This window comes from Meriones unguiculatus, chromosome 4 (genome assembly GCF_030254825.1).
Source record: "Meriones unguiculatus strain TT.TT164.6M chromosome 4, Bangor_MerUng_6.1, whole genome shotgun sequence".
Taxonomy (NCBI): Eukaryota; Metazoa; Chordata; class Mammalia; order Rodentia; family Muridae; genus Meriones; species Meriones unguiculatus.
The window spans coordinates 72768074-72787864 of NC_083352.1; the positions used below are offsets into that span (position 1 = coordinate 72768074).

The 19791-nt window shown below is 48.6% G+C and overlaps 1 protein-coding gene across 32 annotated transcripts in view; it reads right to left on the reverse strand.

The window, feature by feature from the left end:
* The window catches only part of Kcnma1 (potassium calcium-activated channel subfamily M alpha 1), a 695343-nt gene extending 675873 nt beyond the window's left edge, over positions 1-19470 (reverse strand). For 10 of the 32 annotated variants that reach the window (XM_060382135.1, XM_060382134.1, XM_060382123.1 and 7 more), the window contains exon 1: positions 17950-19068. In XM_060382135.1, coding sequence (XP_060238118.1) covers positions 17950-18330 — 381 coding nt within the window. In that variant the 5' untranslated portion in view covers positions 18331-19068. Of the gene's footprint in view, positions 1-17949 lie in introns of all 32 variants that reach the window. The other 22 variants (XM_060382122.1, XM_060382121.1, XM_060382147.1 and 19 more) reach the window with 11 other exon arrangements.
* Between the last annotated feature and the right edge of the window lie 321 nt (positions 19471-19791).

Below are 19791 nucleotides of genomic sequence, written 5' to 3' on the forward strand. Positions count from 1 at the left end.
CAGCAGAGAAGCCTCTTCTAAATCCTCAGGGTCTTGTTATCCGTCACCCGTGGGCCATAGGGATACATCTGGCTGCTATGTGTACATGAGACCTTCTCAAAGGCCTTATGTGTAAAACCAGTGGAAGCCGGGAGAGCCCACTATGTCAGGGCATGAACACAGTGGTCAGAAAGTATGGAAACAGGCTGTTGGGGGCAGGGGTACTCCACTTGGAGGGTGGCACCAACCCCACAGCTGCAATGGGCTCATCTGGCCCCTCCCTCCTCGTCTATTCCCTCTGCCTTTTCTGAATCCCCTGTTCTTGGTATTCCTCTTACTCATTTTGACAGTAGGATTACGGGCAGTACACTGTGTCTCTAATTTCTTCTGTGTGTTTATTGTACTAACCCAGCTAGCTGCTTGCACAGACAGGCATATGGATACACAGGTTGTGCAGTGCACAGCTCCAGAGGGCACTGCTCATAACTATAATATCTGTGGGATCCCTGCAATCATGCAGTGTGGCCACTGGAATTACAGAGAAGAAAAGTCTCACATGACTCCACATCCCTCGGAAAAGGACAGTCTTGTTTGCTAACTGACCAGTTTGCCTTCCATCTCCAAAGAGTCTGCCGACAAGGCTTAAACTATGCAAGGTCATGACACCCAGCTACCTAGAAAGAGATCCAGATAGAGGTACAATAACATATTTCCAGGCTAAGGAGGTGCAGAACACAGGAAGTGATCCTTCCAAGACCAGGGGGACCACACCCCCAGAGCAGTTCCCTGCCACATCATTCCAATAAGCCAAGGAACTGGACCTGTGCACCTCACTTGCATGGCTTCCTTTCCATCACCAACACTTTCAGAACGTGAAAGAAAGGGGCCAGTGAGATTGCTCAGCAGTAAAGGCATCTGCTCCAAAGCCTGACAATGTGAGTTCAATTCCAAGAACCCATGTGATGGATGAAAAGAAGAGAGTTTGAGGGAGAATCAGGTAGCATGAAGAGGTGAGAGTGTAGTATGCACCATTCCACATCAGGATCTATAGTTCTATGGCTTCATGGTAAGACTTGGCTGGTGGGTGTCCAACTTCTCTGCTTCTCCATGCTCCGTGTGTGTGTGTGTGTGTGTGTGTGTGTGTGTGTGTGTGTGTGTGAATTCTGTCTGAGGTAGAAAAGAAGATACAGGTAAACAGACACTGGGGAGAACAAACAGCAAACATCTCACTTGCTGGTTTCTGTTTCCACCGTTAAAATCATTTTCAAACTCTGCCTGGCATTTAAATAGCATCACCCCTGGAGATGGCTGCTGTGGTTTCATTACTGTCTGTGTTCACCAAGCACACATAGAAACCTTCGTGGTTTTATTAGTTTCCTTGCAACTCAGGAGAGAGTTGCATGCTAGCATTTCAGTCACTGGATTAAAGGCGGGATCATCTGAAAACAAGGTGCTCATATTGTCATGTCACTGGAAAAGAAAAGAAAATCTGTCATATCTCCCTCCAGCCCATGAAACAAGCACTCGTTTCTCTACTTGCCATCTCTGCTGTCTAAATGTTCAGTTTGTTCTGCAAAGACATATTTGGAGGGTGTTTTCATCACCAAAAAGACCCTATGGAGAAGGAGCTATGTTCAGGTGTAAGGTGTTTTGCTTTGCTTTGTTTCCTCTTGTTTCTGTTTAATTGTTTGTTTGTTTGGTTGGTTGGTTGGTCTGTAACGTGAGATGACTCATGTGCTGAACAACCCCCAAAGCAGCCTGGTACCTTGGGAATCTAAAAAGTCTTAACATCATCTATCTGTGACAAGTTAAAATTTAATATGTGGCCTTGGTAACCAAATCAAATGCACACTAGATGATCTGTAAGAGCAATCCCAGTAAGTCCCACTGTGCTGGCTGCTTACGGTGGGGGTACAGATCTTGTTTCAGAGAGCACTTATGAGTTTGGGGGTCACCCTCCCAGTGCTTGCTCCAGCCACAAAGGCTTTGTAACCTTACCCAGCTGTCAGCAGCTGGAAGAGCACAGAGATGAGCCTGTGGCTCAGGGCTGCCTTTTAGGTTGAGTTAAGGAAAAACTTCAAAGTGAGATTCTCAGGGACTTCTTTTCAATCAAACACTGCTAGCCTGTAATCCTGGCCTATTTATAGACTACAATCTAAGATGACTTTGACTTCTCTCCACACCAAGAATCAAAATAAAACTTCAGTAGTCGTGCAGCTATGTCATCAAAAGTAATAACAGAGTCACAAAAAGCTAACTTGGAATGTTTTCTTGTTATTTCTTCTGCTCTCACATAATATATTCCAACCTCAGCCTCTCCTCCCCCCACTCTTCCCAGTGTCCTCCAGACCTCTCCTCTCTCCCAGATCTGATATTTTTTTTCTAAATGTAGGGTGATAGTATTTCCAATGTCCTCTGATCTTTAGGCAGAGCGCAGGGAGTCTTATGGAAGAAGCAGGGGACAGAAGGACCTGGAGGGAACAGGAGCTCCACAAGGAGACCAGCAAAGCCAAAAAATCTGGGCCCAGGGAGGCCTACAGAGACTTATGCATCAACCATGCATGGAGAAGACCCAGCCCCCTGCTCAGATGTAGCTCATAGGCAGCTCAGTCTCCATGTGGGTCCACAAGTAAAGGGAGCATGAGCTGTCTCTGACATGGACTCCATTGCCTGCTCTTTGATCACTTTCCCTTGGCAGGCTGGCTCTGCCAGCTCACAGAGGAAGAGGATCCAGGCAGTCCTGATGAGACTTGATAGGCTAGGGCCAGATAGTAGGGGAGGGCAACACCTCCTTTCAATGGACTAGGGGAAAGGGATGGGGGATTGAGGAGAAGAGGAAAGGAGGATGGGACCAGGAGGAGATGAGGGAAAGGGCTACAATCAGGATATAAAGTTAATAAATTGAAAAACAAATTAATTAATTAAGATTTATATTTACTTTGTAATTGTGTGTGGGTGTTGGAGGATTAGAAAACAGTGTGAGTATGTGTGCTGAAGTGCAGTGCCCCGCAGAAGCCAGAACCCCTGGAGCTGGAGTGACAGGTAGCTGCAGAACCTGAGTGCTGGGAACCAAGCTCGGTGCTCTTCAATAGCAGTGAGTGAGTGTTCTTAGCCACCGAGCCATCCTTTAGTCCCACCTCACACTGAGATTCTCAAGTATGCCTCCTCATCAAAGCCAGCATTCAAGTCTTGGGAGTATGTCAATCAACGTCCACTTTTTTGATTTTTTAGTAGAACAAAATCCACTGTCTGGGTCCACTGTCTCAAGTAATGGAATTCTTGAAAGGTAAAAATGATAGCTTTGAAATTGACTTAAACGGCTTTGTACTTTAAAAAGAAATCATTAAATCAAGAACAATTTATATTTGAGAAGACCAAGACCCAGACAATGCCTTGTCTAAGACACAATATCTATCTTATGTCACATGTCAAAGTCAAAATTTTAAGATGGTTCAGCCTCTAACTCTCCTCTAAGAGCGGAGATAAACTGGAGCTGCTGCCCACTGGCAGAGTGGCTGGCCCCAGGCCCTGAAATGAGTGTCCAGCACTACAGAAATCCAGTAAGAGCAAACACCAATTAAACAGACTGGGCAGAAAGAGGATCGCTGCTCTTTCCACAGTCGGCTGTGTGGACCCTACCCAGCAAAGCCAGAGTCCTCACAAGGGCCTGAATGCCCACAGGAAGAAAGTGAACACCCATAGCCAAACGTGGTCACAGCATAAAAGGGACCCAGGGAAGTAAAGAGACCCATGGACACTACTGGTCTTCTCCAGGGGCATGATTTAATTTGTAGAAATATTTACTTTCCTTGTAGAAAAGAATGTGGTGTGTGTGTGTGTGTGTGTGTGTGTGTGTGTGTGTGTGTGTGGTGTGTGTTCAGTGCTGGGGATCAAACTGGGAACCTTTGCGTCTTAGGCAAGTGTTCTACCACTGAGTCACATCCCTGGGCCCTGTTCTAGCATTGTCTTAGCCTAGACTAGCCTTAAAATCAAGATGCTTTTGCCATAACCTACCAAGTGTTAGAATTACAGAATTATTAAAATTACTAAAAATGAATACAGCGTTGCTCAACCTTCTTTGAGCGGGAAAGGTGGTTCAGCAGTTAAAGTTCGGTTCCCACCACCTACGTAGTCGCTTACAACCACCTGTAACTCCAGTCCTAGGGGGGATCCAATGCCTTCATCTGGCCTCCAGAGGCACAGAAACATAAACCTACACATGAAATAATAAAATAAAAACTTAAAGTCTACCTTCTTGTTTCTCACTGTGCAGTTCAGTAGCAATAAACATATTCAGATTGGTGTGCAACTATGCTCAAAAGTTTTTCCTCTACAAAACTACAAGTCTGTGCCCGTTAAAGGACTGATCTCCCTGCCCTGAGGAGCCACCTGTTTGTAGGACTGTGGCATAGGTGCCTCACAGGGGCATTGGCCCATCTTTCGTGTCTAGGTTCCATCACCTAGCTCGACATGCTGGAGGTCCCCACTCAGGGGTCTCTGCACGAGGGGGCCCTTCCCTCTTACAGCCAAGGGTGTGCACAGGACACATTCAGCTTCTAGGAGGTTCTGGGTGGTTGCCACTTTAGGCTGTTATGGGTAATATGGCTTTTAGTGTGAGCGCACAGAAATCATTTGGGTCTTTGTTCTTAAGTTACGGGGCATAGAACCAAAAGTGGAAATACTCAATCATGATAGTTAAGTTTTAATTGTGTAAAAATCCTCCATTCCAGCTTCTAAGGGTTCCAATTTCTCTACAACCACTCCAACCTTTGTGATCTTTCTGGATTTGTATTTTTTACAGTACTCATCTCAGCAGGTGTAAAATGTCCTTTTTTGGTTTTTTGTTTTTTTTAATGCCTCTGTCTGGCCTACATTTTCTACATTTCTGCATTTTCTACAGTACTCAAGATTAAAGTAAAAAATAAATCATATGAGGAAAATAGGTTACAAATGAATATAAGAAATGAGGTTTTTTAAAAGAGCATGGTAAACCTTTGAGTTTTTTTAAGAGCAAGGTAAACCTGCTCTTAAAACCTGCTCTTACCAAGTGGGTTACATAGTAATGGGAAGAGGGACTGCCTCTGACATAATCTGATTGGCCTGCTCTTTGATCACCTCCCCCTGAGTGGGGAGCAGCTTTACCACAGAAGATGACAATGCAGCCACTTCTGATGAGAACTGATAGACTAAGATCAGAAAGAAGGAGAGGAGGACCTCCCCTATCAGTGGACTTGGGGAGGGGCATGCATGCAGAAAGGGGAGGGAGGGTGGGATCGGGAGGGGAGGAGGGAGGGGCTTATGGGAGGATACAAAATGAATAAAGTGTAATTAATAAAAGTTAAATAAAAAAATTTAAAAAAAAGAAAAAAAAAAACCCTGCTCTTAAAGAGCAAGGCACTCCTTAAAAATCCACCACCTGCTCAGCTGTGGCTGCCAAAATGCGAGTAGTGGCTTTAATTTCCAGGCCACTAGCATGACTTCTTTAGGCACTGAGAAGGAAGTACAGAGAGAGAAGCAAGGATTGGCTTCTGGTGGTCCATGATGATCATCAGAATCACTAGCAGTTGGTTATTCCCTGCTACTTCCAAATCTTTCCCCCAGCCCCTGGGACCCTCATCTTTGTACTCTCAGCTGAATGTCCCTGGATGGCCATTTTTCCCTATCAGAGTTCCCAAAGCCTCAGAAAGAGAACGTAAGAATGATGTCACAATGTCTGGAGAAGTGTGTGAAGTTCAGAGTACTTGCTGCTCTGCCAGAGAACCCAGGTCCATTTCCCATCACTCATATCAAGCTTGCAACTCCAGCTCTGGGCAATCCAATGCCCTCTTCTGGCCTCTGAAGATACCCACACTCATATGAACATATCCACACACAGACACTTGTTTTGAAAATGAAATATTTTTTTTAAAGCCACTGCAGCACAGTTGCAAAGCAGATATATCAGCTTGGGCTGGGCATTACACAATCACTTACACTCTGCATTTTCACAGAATGTAGTCTTCTGTGGTGGTCTCCATCTATTGCAAAGAGAAGTTTCCTTGTACCCACAAGTGAGTGTAATGTTCACCTCTCAACTGCTATTTTTTTTCTTAAAAGAAAATGACCCTTATTCTGAACCTCTGTTCTAATAGCTTATAATTTAAGGCATCTTTCCTTTTAAGAAATGATATTAAATTGCTGCTTTGTAAAAATATCCCCAATAACAAAATAAAGACTGTCAACTCACTCAAAAAAAAAAAAATTCACTGCAGCAGTGCTCCCTAAAGAGAAGCCCTGTTCTCACGGTGTAGGATAACAATTGTACAAAAATAAGGCCCATAACTCTCAATGTCAGGCCACAGGGCCACAGAGCCCAGTTAATTGAACAAAACATCTGTGAAAACTTGCTCTGTGACAGAAACAAAATCACTGTGTCCAGTGTTTTCCTACTGGTCTTCTCCACTCCTTGGAGGTGTGGCAACTGGACGTATTCAAATAGGACCAAGGTGAAGGGGCAGGAAACAAACTGTGCCAGTTGCGCGTGGATGCAGCCTCTCACTCCGGGGAGAAGCACCGTTGCTCCTAGTGTGGCTGTCTCTGTGTCTTTCCACACACCCCGCCTTCCCCTGCATGCTTCCGGGTTTTTGTTTGTTTGTTTCCTTCTCATCTCTTTTTCTAGCTCTTCTTTACAATTAATTTTTAGTTAACACACAAAGATGTGGGTTTCATGTGACATTTTGCATACAAACATTCCATTATGCTTTACTTTTTATTTGCCCTTCCTCAGTACCCTCCTCCATTCTTCACTCTTGCTGGTTCCCTTCCTCCCTCCAAATAGTTTCTCCTTCCACTTTTATCACAAACACACACACACACATACACACACACACACACACACACACACACACACACTTTAAATCTAAATTCCATGCATGAGAGAGAACATGGGATTTGACAAAAACAGTTTGTCTCTGTGAGCCCGTGTTGTTTTACCTAACATAAGGATTTCTAGTTCTTTCTGCATTTCTCCATGCAGCATAATGGGGTGCCACAGCAGTAGAAGGAAGCCCAAGAGAAAAGGAGAGATAAGATGCTGGGTGGGAATAGGACAATATTTGGTTCTAACTGGTGGCTCCATCCAAGAGAGTCCCAAAGATGTTCAATATCAACATCTCTTCTGTCTTTTAGGGCTCAAAGAGCCTATGCCTAGAAAGCAGAGTTCAGCCCCAGCTTCTTAGAAAAAAGACTCAAACCCTACATCTGGATTCCTGGCATGACCCCAAAATCATATCAGCCCTTGGCTGAGTGCAAGGCTAACTGTACAAAGGAAACAAGCCTTGGAAAACCAAACCCTTATCAATGACGGGCATGAGCCATTCAAAAGGAGTGGCTGTGGGGACTGGAGATGTAGCTCTGTTGGTAGAGTAGTTACCCAGCATCACAAAGCCCTGGCTCAGTCCCCAGCACTATATAAACCAGGTATCATGGGGCAGTCTGTAATTCCAGAAGTGAGGAGATGGAGGTGGGACATTCACAAATGTGAGGTCATCGTCTGCTACATGGTGAGTTCAGAACCAGAATGGGCCTTTAGGGCCCATGAAGAACTAGAAAATAAAAACAAACTCCACCTACAGCTCGCATCAAGACTAACCTGATCTCCAAGGGTACAGTTATCAGGCAGACTGTAGACTAGCACTTCCAAATGCTGAGGACTAGAAAGCAGGTACCCTCACCATCTCAGGGGAGTGAGGGACCCAAGAAGTTACAGAAAGGACAAGGTGCCTGCGTGGAAGCACCACAGGTAAGGTCACTCGATGTCCCCACTGTGTAGGCAATATCTATACACCACCCAACTCTCTGCAGTCCAGGCTTGCACTCAGAGTTTGAAATCTACTACTCTGGGCTTGCTCTGAGTGTCCCAGACATGGATTACAAGCAAAGAGGAACAAGAAAGTCTTGCTAGGTACATTCTAAGGTGGGCAGTCGTGGTCTGGGGAGATCGTGTGATCGTGTGCACTCATCCTCTCTGCTTGGGGAGCAGAAGAGCTCCAGCACTTGGGGAGACCTCAAAGGCCCCACCCTCCATGAGTTGTGGTTGTTCTTCCACCTGAGTGTGATAAGCCAAGCCCCTGTTTGTTGCCCACCAGACACATAGTTTACAAGTCACCATCCACTCCAACTCTCCCAGGCCCCAAGTTCACTCCCAGACAAGGAGAAAGCAATTCCCGTTCTCTCAGTAGGACAGGAGAGCAAGACATGGCAAGGAAACCCTGATGAATATTCAGACTCTCAACTTGAAATCCAGGCATGTCAACAACAGAGCTATCATGGCTGAACGGCTTTCTACAACTAGAAACAATTCTGAAAAGAATATCCCAGAAATCTTTGCCCTAAAAATCTCTTATGCAAATTGCATTCTGGTAGGCTGAGCGGTGGCTCAATGCTTAAGATTTCTCTGCGCAGAACAGGGGCTGTCTCTGACTCTGTTGCCTGCCTTTGGATCCCTTTCCCCTAACTGGGCCACCTTGTCTAGCCTCAATAGGAGATGTCCTAGTCCTGCTCCAACTTGATATACCAAGGTGGGCTGATAGCAATGAGAGGCCTCCCTGTCTCAGAGGAGAAAGTGAGGGGAGATGGGGAGAGAACAGGAGGGAGAGAAAGTACCAGTGGAAGAGACTAAGAGGAGAAGAGGAAGCGAAAGCTGTGATCGGGATGTAAAGCAATAAACAAAATAAAAGTATACATATGCATATATATATATATATATATATATATATATATACGTGTGTGTGTGTATGTGTGTATAAAGACTTATCTCTGCTCTTTCAGAGGACCTGAGTTTTGTTCCCAGCACACACGTACGGTGGCTCACAACCACCTGTCACCTCAGCTCCAGAGTATGGGACACCCTCTTCTGGACTCCATAAGTAGCATATATCTACACAAACACATGAGATTATATGTAAATAAAAATTATAATGATAAATATTTAAAATAGTAATGAATAGTAATGTTAAAAATATAAATTAAGGCTCCAGATAGCACCAGGTACCAGACAGACATTATTTCAAGTCACAATCTTTCTCCCTCCCCCCCACCACAAGGCCTCACTCTACAGCCACCTGGAACTAAGGGTCCTGCTGTCTCAGCCTCCCAGTTCTGAGCTTTACAGGCATGCTCCACCACAGCCAGCTTCAAAATTCTATTTTTCATTAAAAAAAAAAAATTCTTCTGTTCTTCAAATTAAATTTGGCCATAGCAGAATTATGCAGCACTTCCTCTAGTTTCTTCTGCCTCAGTGACAGCATTGTGCTATAATATGTGTCTAAAGGCCAAAATTAAATGGCTCCAGGTTCCACAAAAGTTCCTAGGAATGAGCAACCTCTAAGGAAAAGAAAGCAAGGGGGAAAGGCAAGATGGAAGGCGGAGAAGAAAAGGACATGGACTGCTGCTGGTCATTTTAAGGCTGGAAGTCCACTGGATCTGGGTCCACAAGAAAACCTGGTAAGAAGGCCTATAAAACAGCATGAGAGAAAATGTGAGAGTCAGGGTTGGTGGCATACATCGGTGAAGCATCATGACTCTATGGCCAACCTGGGCTACACACACACACACACATACACACACACACACACACACACACACACACACACATGCATGCATGTAATTACATGCACACACACACATGCACACGTACAGGCACACGTAATAAAATGGAAAAAAAAATGTTAAGGATATAGCTCAAGCAGTAGAGTAGTGGCCTACCATGCTCACGGCCCTAGATTCTATTCCCAGTACTGCAAAAAAAAAAAAAAAAAAAAAAAAAAAAAAGTAAATATGATATTTTAAATAATTTCAGCTTTGGCCATGTACAGAGGCATTAGTCACACAGGTAATGAGATCGTACAGGAAGATGACTCCCAGGCTCGGCTTGAGGATGCTAAGTATTTCCATTCTGGCCCTAGAGTGCTAATTACATTTCCAAATTGGCAATTAGACATAATGTCCCAAAGACAATTACCAAATAATGCCAAACACAATGCAAATTCCATCCAAACAAGAGCATCCTTTTGAAGCGGCCCCTCGCCCAACTCAGCCCCCTTGCACACAAGTGCCCAAGCAAACTAAATCTGTCACCCACTAGACAAGACATCATAGTGGCATGATTAAGTAAATCTAGAATGAACCAAGCAATTTATAATTTCATCACCAAAACTTGTCACCAAATCAAGCCCATGTCTCTCTCTTTGTCAGAGCTTCTCAGAAGTCTCTGACAGTTGACACCCAAAAGTAGAAGGATGGGCCTGGGGAGATGACTAAGTCAAAAGGGTCTGCCATGCAAACGTGAGGACCTGAGTTTGATTTCTAGGACCCATGTAAAAAGCTGGGCTTGTAATCTCACTGCCGAAAGGGTGAGATGGGCTCAGCTGTTATACTGGCCACCCAGCCAAAACTACTTGGTGAATTCAGACCAGAGAGAGAGAGGAGCTGTCTCAATAAAAAGCAAGGTGGTGCTGGCAAGATGGCTCATCTATAAGTGTGTGCTGAGCAAGCCTGATGATGTGAATGTAATCTCTGAATAATGTAGACAGAGAAGACTGACTCCTGATCATTGTTGTTGGACCTCCACATGTGCCACAGTATGAATACACAACAATAAGTAACATATATAATGTATATATTCACACACATATATATACATTACACACACACACACACACACACACACACACTGGTTTTTCAAGATGGGGTTTCTCTGTGCAGTCTTGTTTGTCCTGATCTCATTTTGTATTACCAGGCTGGCCTCAAACTCACAGAGATCTGCTTGCTGCTACCTCCCCAAGTGCTGGGATTGCAGGCGTGCACCACTGCTCCCCGATAACAAATGAAATTTTTAAAGAAAGGTGGGGAATGACTAAAAGAATGACACCCAAAACTGTCTTATGGACACCACACACACACACACACACACACACGAGACATGAATGTGCACCCACCACAGTCCCCACCAACCTAAGACATCTTTTTAGATGTCTCAATTCCTGCCCTCAAGGATTCTGCAGACAGCTCAGGGGTCACCTACAAGTCTCCACACACCATGAGAAGGGACCTGAGTTTTAGCTCAGATCACTCTGATGGTTCTGAGTCCAAGAGATCAGAACCAGTCTTCATTATTTCTCTCCTGGCACCCAACTCAGTTTCTAGCATAGTAAGCTCTGATAGCTTACCAACAGCACTACTATTAACCAGAAGATTTGAGGGCCTCTGGGAACAAGACCCTTCTTCATATGGCTACAGAAACTTGAGTAAAAACTCCTTCTGGGTCTCCCTCCTTTGACAACATAATAAACAAAGCACATCTAGGGGAAAGTCTCTGACAGTAGCAGCTGTGAAAACCCTTGTGATGTCGAGAAAGAGAGCCACGTTTCACTGCTGTCTGCTAGAATTCTTGAGAGGTACAAGGGGAGGGTACTCCTTCCCCTGTCAGATCCCCTTAAAGTTGAAGCCTGCCTGCCATTTGGTAAAGTCCACCCAAGACCCTGTGGAGAATGTCCTGGCTTCAACCCTTCCAGAAGGAGTAGCCCGCAGCTGGCCTCCTGGACCACCCCATAGTATGCAGCCCTGGCTGTGGCCTTTAATTTTGCAAGATCGTGGTTTGGCTAACTTGCTACCCTGGACTTCGGGAAGCCACACCCCTCACTGTGACCAAATGGCAAGACGGAAAACTCACACATTGGCTGGTAACTGGCAGGCCACACCCTGAAAACCTCAAAATGCCACCCTGGCTACCACAAGCAAGCCCCAAAGCCACAGGCCTGTGGGCTCTTTAGGAGAGGGTACCCCAAGAGTCAGCTTTCATAGTGAGCATCCAACCCAGCAGCAGCCCCACCCTCCACCCCAAAACACCTCATCTAACTCTCTCACCCTGACTGCCTGATGTCAGCAAACCTTCCTCTTTTGTCCATTCTGGCCCTTCCTGCCATAGGAGAGCAAGGGATGTTCATGTTCCATGAACGGCCCCTGCCATTCTCGCACATCAAACTCTGCATAGCATAGTGATGCCTGCCTCTTGTAGAAACACAGCCGCTCAGGCCATCCCCGGGCCTTCTGCATCAGACCAGATCCCCAACCCTCCAGGTGATCCCTGCACACATGAAAGTTGAAGATTTCCACTCCAGCCTTTGCAGACAGAAACCTGAGCCAAATAACATTCCTCAGACCTTCTTTCCACAAAGCTTTGTCTATGAGGATAGGACACTGAATTTCCTTCTCAATGAGCCCAAAGCCAAAAATACGAAGACTCAGGACATATGGAAGAGGGAGACACTGTTGGTCTGCTCCTGCTGTGTACCTCAATGGAATTTCAGAGGTTCCACAGGAGACTGGCCTTACCTGACCCTCAAAGATTTCTCTGTAAGTCTCAGAGTTCCCTATGATGCCCCAGGGCTACGGTGTCACTGCACAAACACAACCGTTTCCCACAAACCCAAAAGGAGTCTCTCTAGAGGCTCCACAGCTCTGAAGTCCTGAGAAGGTAGTGTTGGCGGCTGTGATTCACAGATTAACACAGCCATTGCCACTGAGAGCCAGGGCACCCCTCCTGCCCACATTGGGAAAGAGGCCCTGGCATTGTAATCCAATGCCATCTTGACTGCCTCAAAGAGAGACAGAGAAAGAAGGGGAGAAGAGGACGTAAGCAAGCAAGCCCTAAAGCAAGCACTTATCCCTGCTGCAAAGCATCTGTTGACCAGCCCGGCTCAAAGAACACAGCAGCAAGGCAAAAGCAGGGGCACTTGGCATGGCCTCCCTTCTCTCTCAGGCCAAAGAGCAGGGTGTCTCCTCCTCTGCTCCAGAAGCAGCAGCAGGCCAAGGCTTGCAAGGAAAGCATGGACCCCATGTCTTCTTGGAACAATGTGCAGTGTGAGACTAGTGAAAGAATCACAGGACTGTACTCTGATTACAAGACTCAATCTGAAGGTCAGGAAACTGAGGCAAATGGCACTGAAGCCCTGGCCAATGTCGTAGACTGACTCTTGGTCACTACATGGCAGAGCAGAAACCTGGGGAAGGCTGCTCAAAGCAAGGACAGGCTCCCTACCAGCCAGACTTCTGCAAGCCTGTGATGAGATCTTCCGAAGATTCAGCCAGGGCCCTCACTACCAACTTCTTCCAAGGTAACTTCAAGGGCAAGGGCTGGAACACACTTTAGGAAATCCTGCTTGTAGAGGCTGCCAAGGAAAACCTGGTTTGGGTACACGGCCCTGTGCAGGAGACTGCAACATCTCCGGGCAGCAGGGGGTGGGCCTAACTCTGGGAGATCTGACCTGGGCTATCCCTGGAATCTGCCCTCTTCAAGGACATGTTGAATAGCTACATCTCCAAATGACTGTTACTATGTTTCCCTTCTGCCCGCCCTAAATGTCCGAGACACCAATACCACCAGTGCCTACACACAATAAGCCTATCATCAACACATCAACCACACTGTCAAGGCATCCTCCATAGATCCTTCTTCAGCACCCTAATGTGCAGCAATCCAAAGCCGGGAGCCGGAGTCCCGGTGAGGTTTGGGACAGGCTATTTGACTCGTGAAATTAGTTCTGGAGGCTCCTTTTGGCTCCAAAACTCTGTTCTAGCCTGTGCCCTTCCGCAGCTATTGTTTAGTGAATCAGAGAAAACAGCTTCTCACTTGGTGGAGTTGTGGTAACTCTCACTTCCAAGAGGCCTGCTAGTGCCAGGCGCTTGTTGGGCACTGTGTACTGTTATTGATACAAAATAACAAAACAGTAGAATTCTACAAAGTGTCAGTGGGCTCCTCTGACAGATGAAGAAATAAGGCTAGACCTCACAGTCAGCCAAAAGATACCCTCCTTGACTGGGAACGCCAGCCTTTATTCTGGGTCAATTAACTAATATCCATCAAAAATAAATAAATGAGCAACACAGACATGGGGTGGAGAGACAGCTTGGCGGCGAAGAACACCTACTGCTCTTACAGAAGACCCAGATGTGGTTTCCAGCACCTACATGGTGGCTCACAGTCATCTGAATCTGCAATACCAACCCCCTCTTCTGACCTCCACTGGCTCCTGAATGCACCTGATGCACTATATATACTCAGACACAAACATAAAACAAAGTAAAAATTTAAAAAAATAATAAGCAAAGAGAACAAGCAGTCTGGACAAGGCCAGGTCAGGTCCCCCTTGACCAGGGCCTGAGAATTTCTCCCTGGCCACCCAAGTGATCTGACCACAAAAGAATATGTGAAGGTCATTGGTGCTGGCATTTGCCAGGACAGGACGAAAGGAGGCACTAGGGCCAATCTGGAGTCTACAGTTCCAGGGTGCTGATGTCGCAGTCCTGACTAGATGCACCAGACCAGACCCTGGGTAATTACCAAGCCATAATGGGATCTGATATTTATATTAGTAACCAGCTTGTCAGAGAAAATGTGTTGTTTTCTCAGACATAGCCATGGAGACAACACCTCAGTAATTCACAACATGCAGCCCATCCTTGTCCAAGCCCCAGGCTTCTATAGGGAGGATAGCCCTGCCTGAGATTATCAGTGAGGCTATGCCTGGCCACATGCAGGTCCTGCAGCAAAACAGAGTCCCATCCACAAGTGGCTTGTTTCCCCCCAAAATTAAAGAGAAGTAGATCACAAGCTAGAAGATGAACAAGACAAGGAAACAACACAGAAGTGGTGAGGAGCCTGATTCCAGAAGCATCTGCAGAACTACAAAGTCCACTGAGCTAATGTCTTTCCCCACAACGCCCTGCTCTTTTCATTATCCTGTGTGGGGTTCCAAGGCAGGAAGGGGTCTGGAACCCAGGCGGTCCACCCGTCAGATTTCACAGGAACCAGAGAGGTTAAATGGCTTATCAAGCCTCTCGAGAGCCCCCCTGCCCACTACAATCTAGGACTGGACTGAACCTCAAAACGTCATTGCCAAATGACCAGTACACACTGATAAAACCCATGGTAGTGGAGAAAAGCAATACTATACAAACACTCAGAAAAGAACAGTGCTGGCAAGACTGTGTCCACCTTCCAAAAGGGGGGAGTGTATGAGGTTTGCTGTTATTGTTTTATTTCACATTACTGGCTGTTGAGACAGGCTATGGCTACCTAGTACAAAATGACTTAAAACTCATGATCTTCCTGCCTCTGTCCTCGAGTACTGGAATTACAGTTCTAGGTGTCACCACACCTAGAACAAATGTTCTTCCTTACTCCCCCAATTCCCATAAAAAGTCCACATTTTTTTTTAATGATGAAGTCATTAGCTATGCTATTTGGAGGCCAAAGGTACAAACAAGCAGAGGCTCCAAAATATATATCCACAATCTTGGGTTCCTTCAAACAAAAACTGTGGTTCCTGGAGAACAAATACAGAGGATTGAGAGCTCCTGCTGAAGCATGTCTCCCTGGGAGTTTCAAACGCTGAGAAGACACCTTCCCCAGAACTCCAGCCCCTCAGAAACTACACTGGGCATGGGTAAAGGTGGGTAAAGAAGTCTCTGTGGAAAGGCAACAGAGGCTTTCTTGGGGAGACGAGCAGTACAATCATTCTAAACTTGTGCTGAATTCTTTATTCTGCACCACATCTTGACAAAACTACCAAATACTTGAAAAGCAAGGGGGGGGGGTGGTAAAGCAAATGCAGAGTCCAAAAGGTAGAAAGGAAAGCTTCATCTACCATTGTTAGGTACAGGGAGTTGAGCACACAATTTAATTGAACTAATCAAGAGGCCGGTATTAAGAGAACTGGGCATGATTCTAAAAGAACTTGTAATATCAAAAAATAGCTTGATGGTATTCTGTTTTGTCCTTCAAATCAACCACAATTATCTCTCATTCCAGGTTGATTCTGTATGAAAACTCTCAACTACGTGCACTCAGCTGGTCTTGAAGCTAAAAAATGTGTAGAAAGACATGTACAGATTGTTCTTTAATTATCATTTCATAAAACTTATTTTTTGAGAAAACTGACAGAAGCTGCACTGGTCATTATTTAGGAAAGAAATGCTTTATGTAAATTCTCTAAGGAACATTTCATGACAGGCACTGCACTAGCACTGGGTACCACCTAAAGTGAAGAGATGTTAGACACTGCGCTTAGAACCTCGGGGTGACAAAAGTTTTCACGATCAAAATTGCTCACCTTCTGAAACACAGGCTAAACCAAACCACTTTCATATAGAAAATATGTGTGAAAGACCAAACTGTGAGCTACCCACCCCCCAAAAGATAGTTGCCAGAACTCAACATCTGAGGGAGACACTCTCAGGACTAGCTGCAAGTGGAGAAAAAGGAATGAGAGAGTAAGAATCTATAATCAGTCCGTCGTTAGGTCTGATCAGGCAGAAGGCATCTCTGGGTCTGGCTGAAGGAGCCTTGCTTAATCTGAAGGCTTCTCGTAAAGGCCAGCAATCTTTCTCCTTGAGAAGAAAGGGGGAACCTCTATCTCCAAGAAGCCAGCCAGCCACCATTTGAATTATTCAGAGCAATGGGAAGAGGAAGCAAAGAAGAGTGGTTTTTCTTTTTCCTCCCTTATTCCAACACACCAGTATTTTCCAAAACACAAATGTGCTGCCACAAACACAGCTGAGCCCAGCACCTACGGTGATGTATAATTAATGACAGGGTGCTGCTTCGGTTGCCCTTGGCGTTCAGTCAGCCTTCCTCCTAGCCTAACTCTTCTTAGCAGCTGGAGTTGCTACAAGTTGCTGAGCCCTGGGATGTCTGAGGGGGTCCCGGGATTAACTTAACTAGAGCAGGTGAGAACATTTTGGGACCAAGATGAGTGTCTTACACCACCCTCCCAGATAGTGCCCTCCTTCAAAAGTGTGGGTGCTGTGAAGCCCTCTTGAATGAGAAAAAGGCACCCAGTTCAGCTACCTCTGTTTTTCAGTTCTTTCTTTTATTCATTCTGTAGTTCTCTCTCAAACACTGCCCACCCCGCTCCCCCACCTCTAGACAGTGCTAGGTGGTGGGCAGAGACCCCTCTAGGGACATGGCCACAGCCCAGGAGTCAGCCTAGCAACCATACATCTAAAATGTGAGCCCTCGTACGGGTGGGCGTCTCTGCTAGGAATAGCTTGGGGCGACTTCCAGCCAAATCAAGCGCCAAGAAAAGCCTGCGTAAAGGGGGGGCCCTTGGACTCTGAGAAGGGCAGCCTGGAGCTGTCGGCTGCATTTGCGGGGACCAGAGACCCAAAGCGGGTGCCCTGGGAGGAGAGTGCAGAGGTTTCGAAAGTACTTGGGGTAGGGGAGTGTTCGACAAAGAAAATGTAGAGGATGGAGTGGGCGGTGACCTCAGACTCGCAACCACGCCACGTTTAGAGAGTGACTCTTATGGGCTGATCCCCCTTTCTAGGATGGGTATTCCCAACTTTTTATTGACCCTGTGCCCCCACTTTCTCCAGCCATGATGCTCCCCCAGAATTCCTAAAGGCAAGAGATTTTTTTCCCCCTTGCTCAGAGGACCTGCCCTTCCTGGGACCCCACGAACTCATCTCCCCAGACAAGCCCCTGAAGTATAAGCTGATCTCCCTGGCTTGTCCACCCTGAGGACACTGGTCGCAGCCGGTGAGCGGTGGCCCAGCATGCACCCAGGGTCTCCCCGCTTCCTGTCTCCCCGCGAGCTTGCTTCTCCTCACTCCGCACCACCATACCCGAGAGGCACATGTCCACCCACCCCGGCCGGCCGCAGCCACCAATAACCCTACAGTAAACAGTGAACTAAAGCGGGGGGCTGCGTCCCCGAGCGCAGAGGCTGGGGTCAACTCCTCACCCCTGGCGCACAGACCGGTGCCCCAACCCGAAGGCGCAGGGACAGGGGAGGGAAGAGCGGGCGGCGGGGACGAGGGAGACAGGGACGGAAAGAGGGAAGACGCGGTGCGGAGTAAAGAGGTGGGCTGCAGGGGACGCTTAGAAGCGGCGGGGATGGCGCAGGGGCGGGCGCCCGTGGCGCGCGTTACCTTCGTCTTGCCCCCGCAGTGGCAGCAAACGGTCCACAGGTACTTGAGCGTCCGCCAGAGCAAGATGATGAAGAGGCCCCCGAAGAAAGTCACCATGGAGGAGGCCAGGAAAGCCCACCACATGCGTTGGCCCCGACTGTCGCACGGCACCTCCATGGTCACCGGGATGATGAGCGCATCCATCTTGGGCTCGTGGACCGAGGACGAGGAGGAAGAGGAGGAGGAGGAAGAAGAAGAGGAGGAGGAAGAGGAGGAGGAGGACGCGTCTAGGCTGAGATGGTTCGCGTGAATATTGCTGCTCATTCTAAGACCGCTGCCTCCACCGCCGCCGCCGCCGCCGCCGCTGCTGCCGCCGCCGCCGCCGCCGCCACCGTTTGCCATAGCTAGCAATGCGCGGCCGGCGCAGGGGCTCGGGGGAGCTCCTCCCGCCGCCAGCGCCACCCCGAACACCCATCAACAGCCATGTTGCTGCTACTGCTGCCGCCGCCGCCGCCGCGGAGCGCGGGGAGGGGGGCGGGGAGGCGCCTGGGCTCGGGGTGCTGTGCGCGACCTGGCGGGGTGCGCGGAGATATATACAGCCAAGCGCCGCCGCCCGCCCTCCCCCGGGCCGCCGGCCCGCCCGGGGGGGGAGGGGATGAGCGCGGGCGGCTCCCACTCCCCGACCCCGGCCCGGATCGCCCCCGGGACTGCGCGGAGCACCGAGAGCCCAGGGGGCGCCGCGGGCCGCCGGCGCCCGGGGTCTGTGCTGCCCGGAGCTCCGTGCGCCCGATCCCGAATGCCCTCGGCGCCGCCCGGCCCGCCCGGCGTGCGCCACGCGTGTGCGCTGCGCTCCGGCCTGGGGTCCCCCGCCCGGCCCCGCGCAGCTCTCGGGTGATGAGGCGACAGCTCGTTAGGATCGGAGAATCCGCGCCCTCCCACCCGGGCGTGCCCGCGCCACCCTTCCTCCCCCGGGCTGCGCTCCGCTCCTGGATCGCCTCCTCCTGCTCTCGCCGGGCCGCGGCAGGCCGGCTGCCTGCCTCGGCGGTAGCTAGCCTGTGCTCTGAGGGACCCCCTGCGGCCGGGTCTCCAGGACCCCAAGCCTCCTTGGCCTCTGCTCGCTTCTTCCTCCTCGCCTCCTCCGGCTTCTCCTCGGCTCGGTTCTCGTAGCCCAAGCCTCTTCAGCGCGCGCCCCGCGCTCCCCGCAGCCGCCAGCAGTGGCAGCTGCAGCAACTGGAGCGGGCGCGGGCTCCAGCCGCCCGAAGCTGGAGGGAGGAGGCTTACCGGGGGGGACTCGCCAAGGCTTGGGGCTGAGCAGGGGCAGCAGCAGGCCGTTTGGAGGTGGTCGGGAATGCTGGCCCCCACTTCCAGGGAACAGGGTATAGCGCCCCCAGCCCAGAAGCAGGACCTAGTAGGTGTTGCGCCCCCCTAGGAGGGGCTCGGAAGGGTACCCTAAGGGGAAGCCACCAGATGCCCTAGGCCAGTTTTCCCAAAGGCGCCGCTAATGGGAAGGGGAAGCGTAGCTGGCCGTCAACTCGATTCCATGGGAAACTGCCCCTAGGTGCTCAGCCTTGGAGGCTGAGAAAGACCCTAGCCAAGATAGTGCACCTGCTGACTTAATAGTTGTCCCCCGTTTCCTGGGTGCCACAGCGTGTGTTGCCGCAGGACAGGGGCCTCTGGAAGTCTGTCGGTGGTCTGTGACCTCAGACAATGGCAGGTAGAGTTGCTGTTGTTGTTTCTTATTAAGCAGTATGAGAGCAGACAAAGATGTCAGCAACCTGTGTGTTGGTGTGGAACAGGGCTGAATGGGCAACGAACGGTTCCTTACAGGGTCGCTTCCCTGTTCTTTCGTCTGGACTTCTGTGG